The sequence below is a fragment of the Nicotiana tabacum genome, chromosome 15 (genome assembly GCF_000715075.1).
Source record: "Nicotiana tabacum cultivar K326 chromosome 15, ASM71507v2, whole genome shotgun sequence".
NCBI classification, from domain to species: domain Eukaryota; kingdom Viridiplantae; phylum Streptophyta; class Magnoliopsida; order Solanales; family Solanaceae; genus Nicotiana; species Nicotiana tabacum.
Window position 1 is genome coordinate 88,094,293 of NC_134094.1, and position 12,900 is coordinate 88,107,192.

The 12,900-nt window shown below is 41.7% G+C and overlaps 1 protein-coding gene across 1 annotated transcript; it reads right to left on the bottom strand.

Moving 5' to 3' along the window:
- Positions 1–8,704: 8,704 nt before the first annotated feature.
- Positions 8,705–9,265, bottom strand: LOC142169718 (uncharacterized). Its single transcript, XM_075231620.1, has one exon. It carries the CDS (start codon positions 9,263–9,265, stop codon positions 8,705–8,707), a length of 561 nt encoding a protein of 186 aa, XP_075087721.1.
- Positions 9,266–12,900: the final 3,635 nt, after the last annotated feature.

The window sequence follows — 12,900 nt, forward strand, 5'->3', positions numbered from 1 at the left end:
CATATTTCTGGGTAGAAGTACTCTTCGCTCAGGTTGTTTTACGTAGCTTAACCCAGGTAGAACCTTTTCGCCTAGGGGGATCCAGCTCATATTTCCGGGTAGAAGTACTCTTCGCTCAGGTTGTTTTACATTAGCTTAACCCAGGTAGAACCGTTTTCACCTAGGGGGATCCAACTCATATTTCCGGGTAGAAGTACTCTTCACTCAGGTTGTTTTTACGCAGCTTAACCCAGGTAGAACCTTGTCACCTAGGGGGATCCAGCTCCATATTTTCGGGTAAAAGTACTATTCGCTCAGGTTGTTTTATGTAGCTTAACCCTGGTAGAACTTTTTCGCCTAGGGGGATCCAGCTCACAGTTCCGGGTAGAAGTACTCTTCGACCAGGCTGTTTTTCGTAGCTTAACACAGGTAGAACCTTTTTACCTAAGGAGATCCAGCTCATTGTTTTCTGGTAGAAGTACTCTTCGCTCAGGTTGTTTTACATAGCTTAACCCAGGTAGAACCTTTTCGCCTAGGGAGATCCAGCTCATATTTCTGGTTAGAAGTACTCTTCGCTCAAGTTGTTTTACATACCTTAACCCAGGTAGAACCTTTTTGCCTAAAGGGATCCAGCTCATATTTTCGGGTAGAAGTACTCTTCGCTCGGGTTGTTTTACGTAGCTTAAACCAGCTAGAACTTTTTGCCTAGGGGGATCCAGCTCATAGTTCCGGGTAGAAGTACTCTTCGACCAGGCTGTTTTTCATAGCTTAACCCAGGTAGAACCTTTTTGCCTAGGAGGATCTAGCTCATTGTTTCCAGGTAGACGTACTCTTCACTCAGGTTGTTTTACGTAGCTTAACCCAGGTAGAACATTTTCGCCTATGGGGATCCAGCTCATATTTCTGGGTAGAAGTACTCTTCGCTCAGGTTGTTTTACATACCTTAACCCAGGTAGAACCTTTTCGCCTAGGGTGATCCGGCTCATATTTTCGGGTAGAAGTACTCTTCGCTCAGGTTGTTTTATGTAGCTTAACCCGGGTAGAACTTTTTCGCCTAGGGGGATCCAGCTCACAGTTTCGGGTAGAAGTACTCTTCGCTCAGGTTGTTTTACATAGCTTAACCCAGGTAGAACCTTTTCTCCTAGGGGGATCCAGCTCATATTTCCAGGTAGAAGTACTCTTCGCACAGGTTGTTTTATATAGCTTAACCCAGGTAGAACATTTTCGCCTTGGAAGATCCAGCTCACAGTTCCGGGTAGAAGTACTCTTCGACCAGGCTATTTTTCATAGCTTAACCCAGGTAGAACCTTTTTGCCTAGGGGGATCCAGCTCATAGTTTCTGGGTAGAAGTACTCTTTGCTCAAGTAGTTTTTGCGTAGCTTAACCCCCTAAGCGAAAAGGTTCTAAGTGGGTTAAGGTATGTAAAACAACCTGAGCGAAGAGTACTTCTACCCAGAAATATGAGCTGGATCTCCCTAGGCGAAATGGTTCTACCTGGGTTAAGCTACGTAAAACAAGCAGAGCGAAGAGTACTTCTACCTGAAAACAATGAGCTGGATCCCCCTAGGTGAAAAGGTTCTACCTGTGTTAAGCTACGAAAAACAGCCTGGGCGAAGAGTACTTCTACCCGGAAAAATGAGCTGGATCCCCCTAGGCGAAAAAGTTCTACCCGGGTTAAGCTACGTAAAACAACCTGAGCAAAGAGTACTTCTACCCGGATATATGAGATGGATCCCCTTAGGAGAAAAGGTTCTACCTGGGTTAAGATATGTAAAACAACCTGAGCGATGAGTACTTCTACCCAAAAATATGAGCTGGATCCCCTAGGCGAAAAGGTTCTACCTGGGTTAAGCTACATAAAACAACCTGAGCGAAGAGTACTTTTACCCGGAAACTATGAGCTGGATCTCCCTGGCGAAAAGGTTCTACCTGGGTTAAGCTGCAAAACATAGCCTGAGCGAAGAGTACTTCTACCTGGAAACTATGAGCTAGATCCCCCTAGACGAAAAGGTTCTACCTGGCTTAAACTACAAAAAACAGCCTCGGTGAAGAGTACTTCTACTCAAAACTATGAGCTAAATCCCCCTAGGCGAAAAGGTTCTACCTGGGTTAAGCTACGAAAATAATCTGTAATAGTGATCCATGCCAAAAATAAAAAAATTAAAAAAAAATAGAGATTTTGCGAAACTCACCTTTGGTGACATTCGTTCATTAGGAATCGACATTCTGCACTGCTTTGTTCGTGCTGCAAACAAAGAAAAATTATGAGTTTTAAAAAGTGGTGGTCGGTTTCTGGCCTTGATGTCTTTGGAAGCTTGGCTTTGTTCCCATCTTTTTTTATGATGATTTCCTGAATATCACGGTTGGCCGTGTGAGACTGAATATCACGGGGAACCTTTGGCTTTTCAAACTTTGCCAAAACGGTTAGCCATTTGGGACTTAACCTGTTCAACTTCATTTTGCTCTTGTAGGCACTTTCAATTTGATTTCATCCTTACAAGAGTTTTTGATTTTGAAGCATCGGCCATGGACAGTCGGGGTCAACTTGATGTCCCTGCCGAGTCTGGGTGCCTTTTTGCATATTAGCTTATATCAAACCGGAGTCCTGTAAATCAGTCTTGCTATCCCTTCTTTGCCTTAGTTTCAAAACAAAGTTAGACCAAAAGGGATTCAAGGAAAAACAAATAGTAGAATGGAGAATGAATTTAGACAAGAGGTATCCCTTTCGGAGCACATGCAGACTTCAATGAACATGACATACATTTTGGACTGGATGCATGATCTGTGTAAACTGTCCGACTCTCAGAAATTCATCAAAACTTTTTTCTCGAAATCGAGAAACCTTACCCCGGACTGTGTTGATGCCAATGGCTGTGAGGATCCTCTTTTCGATCAGTGCCGCTCTTTGTGGGTTTTCACCAGCTGACCTTTATCTTCTCAACATCGCCTTATAGTGCTCATTGCGAGTTTTCACTAAAAAGACTCTCTCATTTTAGTTTCTTTACTCACCATTGTCTTACGGTGCCCTTGAGGGTTTTCACCAATAAGACTCTCATTTTATTTCTCTCTTTTTGGTTGCACCAGATCCAAGTGACTGTATCCTCTAATTTTGAACATTCTCGTTGATTGATCGGAAGGACTTGAAAAGAAAATGGGTAAAAAGGGTTTGGATTGAATCACGACTTTGGAACCTCTCAGGCAAGACCATCGTCGAACCATTGTAACATTTGACCCAGTTTTAACGTTTTGGGGATGTGGATTTTTGTTTTTGGTGTGACTGAATCCCACAGAGAGGCTACCTATGTATCCTTTCAGAATCAAGTCGAACGTAGTTCAATTCACTTTGTTTTGATTTTCTTTTTTTATTTTGTTTTTCATTTTCTTTTCTCTTTTTTTTCATTTTCTTTTCTCTTTTTTTCATAAAACTTCCAGGATCCAAAGAGGGTAATCAAAGAAAAGTAACCAGCTCAAAAAGGTTTGCAAAGGGTTGATAGTGTTTGGGTAACGAGAATGAAAGCCTTCGTCATCCTAATCAGAGAACATTAAAGATGCGTAAAAGGGTCAAACATAATACCTTTTGACCGTGTCTGTATAGACAGTTGTCTCGGAGACATTTCCTTCGATATCTCCCAAATAAAACGCTCCATTTTGGCAGTAATCTTGTTACAATGTATGGACCTTTCCAATCTGGAGCCAATTTTCCTTTGGCTTCTTCATGATGCGAGAGGATACGTCTTAGGATGAGTTGCCCCACTTCGAACTTTCTGGGCCACACTTTCTTATTGTAGGAATGGGCCATTCTTTGTTGGTACAACTGCCCGTGGCAAACTGCGGCAATATGTTTTTCATCAATCATAGTCAATTGTTCCAAACCGGTTCTTGACCAATCTTTATCCTCAATCTCGACTTCAACAATGATCCAAAGAGAGGGAATTTCAACTTTTCCGATTTCATTTGGATCTTGGCTTAGGCCTAGTGTTCCGGGGTACGGTGGAAGTTACCTCTGAGGGACCCTGTGGTGGAGGCTGACCGGAAACCCTAGCTTGATATACATCAGACAGTTGTTGTCTCAATTTTCTTATTTCCTCCGATTCTTGCTCAACTGACGGACCCTAGGGATTGTCACTGAGCAACTCGATTTTATCATTGTTATCCATTACTATTGTTCCCTTTGATCTGATGAAGTAATAAGGTGTTGCCAATTTCACCACAAACCAACCACCTTAAGCTTATTATATAAGAGATAGCAAACGTGTTAGGGTTAAGCATTTTATAGATATGAATCACACGTAATATGCCACGCTCCTAACATTATCACCATTTTTTTCTTTTCCCTCACACTTCATTTTGATCCCTCATATTAGAATCGTTGAAAAATATTTTGATCGAACCTTTTGTGGATTGCCTACGTATCATGCCGCCGTATGAATCAGATCATTACGTAGTTCAGGGAGATCGGGAATAGACTGACCCATTTTTCTTTTTCTTTTTTTCTTTTTTTATATTAAGACTTTTAAATATTTTATTTTATTTTTACAATAATTCAGGGTTTTTTTTTTTTGCATGAAGCCACTAGCTATTAAAAAAGATAGAAAAGCTAAAATCTAATTAACTAACTATTACAACAAGATAAGTTGAATGCTTCCTTCTCCTATTAGTGTATGTGAATCCAATTATCATTGGCAAATACCAAGCAGCACCTATCAAGCTCTCACCAGGCGCCAGGGTATATTGTCCAGAGTCTAAAATGAATTCCAAACATCTCCACCGCAGAGTTGAAGTCTGCATCGTCCTCCAAGTGTCGCTACTATATGATCTCCATATGCAGTAGATTGATTTTGTTCAAGTATTAATCATGTGCTCACTCATCAAGATTAATGTGTAAAAGAGGAGCCTGGCTTTAGGCAGGCTTTGCAAGGCAAAAGCCATGCTTGAGCTGGCTTTAGGCAGGCTTTACAAGGCAAAGGCTAGGCATGCTCTGGCTTTAGTCAGGCTTTGCAAGGCAAAAGCCAGGCATAAGCTGGCTTTAGTCAGGCTTTGCAGGCCAAAGGCCAGGCGTGAGCTGGTTTAAGGCAGGCTTTACAAGGCAAAGGCCAGGGGTGAGCTGGCTTTAGCCAGGCTTTACAAGGCAAAAGCCAGGCATGAGCTGGCTTTAGCCAGGCTTTACAAGGAAAAAGCCAGGCACGAGCTGGCTTTAGGCTGGCTTTACAAGGCAAAAGCCAAGAATGATCTGGCTTTAAGAAGACTTTGCAAGGCAAAGGCCAGCCTGTGCCTTTTTGTGATCTTGTAAGCACAGATCCTTCCCTACTAGAACCTTTAATGTAGACATCATTCAAAACATTGCTAAACCATCCTCAGATTGAGCTTGAATGCTAATACCACTGAGAAATGATTCAACAATCTCCAAAAATACCATATGATGGGTTCAGTATCTTCCTTAGCATTTGGACATATCAGTTTCAGAGTCCAATATTGTGAAGTCATCAGTCTGGGGTTCTTCTCTTTGCTATCCTAATCCTAAGGTTAGGTGATTGAGATTTGTCTAGATTGATCAACCTCCTCCCTGCACTAGGTAGTTCAGAGAATGAATGAAACTCAGATGTACCTGCAAAAGAAAACACAATGTTAGCTATAAAATCCGCCACTGAGTTGCCTTCTCTGAACACATGTTGAAAGAACACATTGAAGTTGTCCTTCATCTCTATAATTTTTTTCACATCCTGTGCAATTACCCAAGGAGGATCCCATTCCCCTTCTATCGCCTTCTTCATCACCAATGAATCAGTCTCCAGTATGAGAGGGTGAAAATCATGCTCCATACAATATTCCAACCCTTGAAGAATAGCCTTAGCTTCAACCACCACATTAGTTGTAACTCCCGGGTCTACTGCCCTAGCATACACCACATCACCTTCATCATCCCTCACACAAAATCCTAGGGAGCTAGGTCCAGGATTGCCCTTTGAAGCTCCATCAGTATTACATTTGTACCAACCATGACAAGGAAGCTGCCATGTTACTCTTGTAGTGATCAATATAGGTTTATATCCTTCAAAGTATTGAATCATGTCTGGCCATAACAATGGAATATTAGGGATCCAAGCATACCTCACCCTTCCCAGTTGATGCAATGTCCTATTTATCTCATGAATCACCCTATTTGTGGACATTGAAACACCATGTTTACCTGCATTTCTTCTCTTCCACAGTTCCCAAGTGATGATAGCTGGTACTGCTTGAAATAGTGGCTTTAATTTTGGACAACACTGAGCATACCACCAATGCCTTATAATCTGCTTCAATTGAATCAATTGCACAGAAATTCCAGCAGCCCCCATGAACAATTTCCATACCTTAGAGGTAGTAGGACTTGTGACAAATATATGCTCAATGGATTCCTCTTGGGGCTGCTGACAACACCAACACCTAGACATCACCATTTGCCCTTGCCTCCTCCACATGTCATCGGTGGCTATTTTCTGCCTCCATAATCTCCAGAAGAAGAAGGATATCTTGAATGGCAAGCCTTTAGTCCACATTAAATTGAATTCCTGATTAGGATCTGCCATATGCCTTAGTATTTGCCAAGCACTGCTAACACTGAACTTGCCTGGAGGAGTTGGCATCCAGTATGGCTTATCCCAATATCCCTCACTACCTTCATAGTGCACATTTAGCCTTATATGTTCTGCAATTTCCTCATTGAAAGTTTGATCTAGCAGATGATCATCCCATGTTTCCCCTTGCCGCAGTTCTGCCACCTCCTGAAGAACTTCATTGATTGGAAAGTCTTCAGGCAATACATGATAAAGTGCACCCAATCCAGTCCAATTTTCATGCCAAATATTAGTTGTTCCACTCTTCAATTCCCATACGATCTCATGTTCTACTTCTTCCTTAGCATTCAGCATTTGTCTTTAAACATGAGACCCTCCCCTAAAATGCACCACAGTTGGTGGCTCCTTCTTGAAATACTTATTCCATATGAAATTAGACCACAAAGATTTTGTGGTCCTAAACCTCCACCATAGTTTAGCAAACAGTGCCCTTGAGACATCATTTAAGGACCTAAAACCTATCCCCCCCCCCTTCCTCTTTAGGAAGGCAAAGATTTTTCCATGAAGCCCAGTGTCTGCTTCTCTCTTCTTCCTTTGTGCTCCAAAAGAACCTAGCAAAAGTCTTATGTAGATGTCCCAGGATGCAGTTTGGTGGATCAAGGACTGATAACATGTGAACTGGCATACTTTGCAACACACTAGAGATGAGTGTTGCCTTTCCTCCAAATGACAGCAGTTTTCCTTTCCATGAGTGCAATTTAGCCTTCACCTTCTTGATAAGCTCCTCATAATAGTCCTTCCTCCTTCTAGTGTAAAAAATAGGACACCCTAGATATGTGAAGGGGAATTTACCTCTTGCAAATCCTATAATAGCTCCAACTGCCTGATATCTTCTCATAGTTCCCCAACACTGCCATAATCTTGCTCAAAGAGGGAGGATGAGCAGATGCAAATATTATCGTGTCATCAGCATACGCCAAATGGTTTAAAGAATCAGACCACTTAGGCATTCCAAATCCCACAAATGACTTGTCTTCAAAAAGCGTATTCAAAGACCTGGAAAGTACCTCAGCTGACAGAATGAACAATGCTGGAGATAGGGGATCCCCTTGTTTCACACCCCTTGTCAACTTAAAGAACCCTGAGGACTGCCCATTCACCAATACTGAATACCAGTTATTTGATATCAAGTTCCACACCATGTTAATGAAGTGTTCAGAAAATCCCATCTTCCTTAGCACATGCAATAAGTACTTCCATGAGACCCTATCATAGGCCTTAGCCATATCAAGCTTGATCACCACATTAGCTGGCTTTCCCCTTAACCTTATGTTAGTGACAATTTCTTGAGTCAATAAGATGTTCTCAAATATACTCCTACCCTTTACAAATCCGGATTGATTAGGAGCTATTAGAGATGGCAAAAAAATCTCCAATCTGTCATGTAACACCCTAGACAAAACCTTGTTAATGAAGTTGCTCAAACTAATAGGTCTTAAGTCAGAGAAGGTCTCGACTCTAGGTTTCTTGGGCAGCAACACTAGATTGGTGTGAGTGATGGATTTAGGCAATGCAGCTCCTCCATAGAAGTGTAGCACCATGTTGTGTATATCAGCACCAATAACATCCCAGCATGTTTGATAAAACAAGCCAGTGAATCCATCAGGGCCACTAGCACTCTCCCCACTAAGCTCAAAAACTGCTGCCCTTACTTCTTCAATTGTTGGCAATCTGCTAAGTTCCAAATTCTGATCCATAGTGACCATTGAAGGTACATTATTGAGCAAGGGAAATTCAGAAGCATCACCTTCATTTGTGAACTATTTTTGATAGAAGTCCACTGCAGCTGTAGCCAATTGCTCCTGGTCTTCAATCCATACCCCACTGCCACTTTTGATCCTCTTCAGTTGCAATTTCTTTCTTTTGCCATTGACATGGTTGCGAAAGAAACTTGTATTCCTATCTCCTTCAGTAAACCAATTCATCCCAGCTTTTTGCTTCCAATACTGCTCCTCCATATTCAAGTATTTCTTCAATTCAGATTGATCCTTTTGAAGCACAATCCTATTCTCAGTTGTAGGCTCTTCTTCAAATAACATCTCTTTCACCCTAACAATGTCCTCCAAAATAGCCAGTTGCTTGAAGATATCACCAAATGTTTCCCTATTCTATTTTGAGAGTATTGCCTTCACCCTCTTGATTTTCTGCTTGAACATTAGAAACGGATCCCCTATGAAATCAGCTTCCCATTTCTGCCTCACCACATCCATAAATGTAGCATGCTTTATCCAAAAGTTCAAGAATCTGAAAGGCTTGATAAACTTGTTTGTCTGCACCCCACATGTCATTAGCAATGGTGCATGATCTGATCTAGTTCTGATTAGATGCTCAACTTCAATAGTTAGCAACATGTTCTCAAATGGCAAATTCACAAAGATCCTATCCAATCTCTTGAATATACACTCAGCATTGGATCTCCCATTCCACCATGTGAATGGACTTCCTTTGTAGCCTTGCTCAAACAAACCACAAGAGTTTACACAAAATGCAAAATCCTCATATTCAGGAGGGTGTACTGGAAGTCCCCCTATTTTCTCATCTTCATGCAATAACACATTGAAATCCCCTCCTACCAACCATGGTAATTCCATATCACTTGCTAAATAATACAAGTGATCCCACAACTCCAACCTCTCAATTGCTGAACATTTTGCATAAACAAATGTCATCATCATGTGCTACCCCAGGTCATGGTGAAACACTCTCACAGTCACCTGTTGCTCAGTATCCTCCACTAATTCCCATTCCACAACTGCATCGAAGAACAACCATATTTGCCCATTAATATTTGTATAAGCAGTCTCCATATTCAACCTCCTTTTATATCTCTCAATGAGTCCCTTCTTTTGAAAAGGCTCCATCAATGCAACTACACAAAAATTATGCTCCCTATTCATATTGATCACCCTAGGAAAGGCCTGTTGTGTATTCACAGACCTTATGTTCCATATTAATGTTTTGATCATCATCTAGATAGAGAAGCTGCCCTCCTGGGCATTATTCTTGAAGGTTGTGGTGGATCTTTACTCTGATTCTTCTTAGTTTTTTTACCTCCTTTAGCACTAGTTGTGGGTGATAAATCCCCTTCCCTAGACACTTGTTTGAAGTTTTCAGCAATTAATTCATCATCTCCTTCATCTTCCATTGGATTTTGTCTCAATAGGTTTTCATCAATTGGTGTCACATTGTGTGTAACTAAATCATGTAAATGTTGTATTGGAGTCTTAGTTAGAACATTAAGATGTAGTTGTATGGTTTGATCAGTGCCAGATTCCATAGGCACTTCCTCTATTCCCCGGATGCTCTTGGAACAATTGCCCGCTCATCAGCCTGTTCATACTCCTTGAATTGTAGCTCATGGACATACGCCAGAACACCATCTACATAGGCCAAAATCTCTCTAGTGGCTTTAAGGTTGGGGTTTACTGTAGCTTCCTCATTAGGTGACCCTGGTTTTAGGCCTGGCGTCGCCAGCCTATCGCCAGGTGAGCCTGGCTTTAGGCCTGGCGTCGCCAGCCTATCGCCAGGTGAGCCTGGCTTTAGGTCTGGCATCGCCAGCCTATCGCCAGGTGAGCCTGGCTTCAGGCCTGGCGTCGCCAGCCTATCGCCAGGTGAGCCTGGATTTAGGCCTGGCATCGCCAGCCTATCACCGGGTGAGCTTGGCTTTAGGCCTGGCGTCGCCAGCCTATCGCCGGGTGAGCTTGGCTTTAGGCCTGGCGTCGCCAGCCTATCACCGGGTGAGCTTGGATTGTTGTCCTTCTTCACCTTGTCTTATATTGTCTTTGTTTTGCCCAGCTGATCATTCTTAACCTCAACTGCATCGCTCCCTAAGACCTTTGTAGAGTTTACCTCATCAAGATCCTCCATCCACCCAGAATATTTAAAAGTTTGAGATGTAATCGCATGACAAGATTGGTTTGTGGTCACATTGAGTTGTTTTAGCTCCTCTTTACTAGTCCCAAGCCTTCTATGAACCCATTCGATTGTGGACTGAATCCCAGAAGGAGTAGGACCATCTTTAGAACTGAAGACTGGTTTTTCCCCCACCAAAACCAGTTGGTTGTTCTCGTTTATATCACTTTGTTCCTTCTCTAATACTGCAAATTTATTCCTTGTTTGAACCTTGTTTGTCTGATCTTCTTCGACCTCCATCAGTGCAAAGTTATTGTGCACCTACTGTACACCAGCATTCACTGGCATGATTGCATTGCCAGTTTGCTCTTGTAACTAGGTTTTGTTATTTTTGTTGGTTCCCTGATTATCCCGAACTTCCTTCCACTGTGCACCTACGTTCCCGACTACTTTTCCACTCGTGAGAATCATTAAAGGGGTACTGTGATTTTTGGTTTTTCCTTGTTCATCAGCAGCAGAATTCCAGTTGTTCAACTCAGCAAGATCATTCCTTTTCTTGCTGCTTCGATTCTCAATAAGCTCGGGGTGCAAATGCTAACATTCAATTTCATCATGTCCTTGTAGTTTACACTCCTTACAATATTTTGGTAGCATGTTATACTGAATTCTCACCCATTCTATTCGAACACCACCAGAAGCTTCATCATCAATATCCAATCGCACCTTTTTAGGTAGTTCGGCCAACAAATCGACAAGAACTTTTACTCTTGCGCAACTCGGCCTAGTTTTGTTTGTAGTTGCCGTGTCAAGACACACTGGCCTTCCCACAGCTGTTGCCAAAGAAAACAGAGTTTCCTTTACAAAAAAGGTAGGCAGCAGTCCAGGAAAAGAAACCCACACCATCGCCATCGGGGTTTCTTCACCCGCCTTAAATTTTGCATCGTAGATAAGAGTACGCAATTGGTATTCGTACCCATATTTGGCTTTGATGTAGTACGTACTCTTCGATGTGAAATCGAGGAAATTTTGCCATAGAGTTAATCTAATTAACACATGACGATCTCTAAGGAATCCGATATTAGACTCACCTTTGATACCACATTGAGCTGGAATTATTCGGCGAAGCTCGTGAATCTCCGGAGAACCTTATGACAGCTTTCCAACGACAGCATATTGGAAGCCTTCAATCACATTCATTCTATCTACTTCTGCCTCTGTGAATTTAACCACTGGTTGGCCATTCAAATACACTGCTCTTCGCATTAGAATGGGTTGAATTGAAGCTGCAGCAGTAGCCATCGCTGGAGGATTTAAAGAATTTGGTTTCAAAATCTTCGAGTAATCTAGAGGAGCTGGGTTGGAGTTAGTTGTTGTATGTTGTTGTGCAACACTGGGGGAGGGCAGACCAGCCGGAAAAGCTGGTTGGTCGCCGGCCATTGAAGCCAAAAGCTCCAGCTTTGTCCGCGATTCAAAGTGACGAATTGTTTTGGCAATGTTCACTGCTACAGTGACGGCGGAAATTTGAGGGAAAAATTCTAAGACTTTTAAATATTATTATTATTTTTTGAGTTTTTTTTTCTTTTTATGGAATTTTGAATTTTTTATTTTTTTTATTTTTTAAAAGAAGGAATTCTAAAGAAGGAAGAAAATATTTTGGATTTTGATTTGAAATTTTTTTGTTCTTTTTTTTTTGAATGAAAAACTTCGGAAAAGCAGGAAAATATTTTTGGATTTTCTAAGGAAATAATTCTAAAGAGGGAATCAAGGAAAGGGAAAATATTTTTGAATTTATTTTTTTTTTAAAATTGGGGCCAGAACCGATGAGGTTTGCCTACGTAACTCACATCCGGTGACAATCAGACCCACGTAGTTCGGTCAAACCAACTATTTTTCTCTTCTTTTTTTATGAAAATTAATCTTTAAAAATCATACGCACTAGACCACATCATTTTTTTATTTTTTCTGTTCATTCGACTGATTTATGCTAAAGTTGGCAACGTGCAAGCCTCTCAAATAATGCAACAAGTTACACATAACATGATACAATAGTCTCAACAATGTACTTGTTCTAAAACAGAACTCGGCCCCTGTGTCGACCCCTGCTAAGTCAAATGCACGTGATGCAAATAAAGCGAACCTACTAGGGATATCCGGCATGAGGTTTGTTCTACTAGGTTTAAATCATGGTGGAGAAGGTATCTAAACTGGCTTACTCAAGCAGACAACTCGAGCCGAGGAGGGTCAGCGTATCGGTAGCATTGCTTTCCGGCTTAATTGGTGGTGCTCCACGCCTAAAACATGTGAGACTAAAATCCTTCACCGAGTGACAATCACCTCGGCTATCTCCAAGAAATTGGGCTATGTCAAGCAAATGCCCAAATTAATTTCAAGAAGACTCGGAGGGGTACGTGAGAAGACAATTTATATGTACCGTTCAACAATATCAAAGCGG

What these genes read in the sequence shown, in the direction of transcription:
- LOC142169718 (XM_075231620.1), bottom strand. Translation starts at nt 9,265, where the DNA reads ATGACATTTGTTTATGCAAAATGTTCAGCAATTGAGAGGTTGGAGTTG.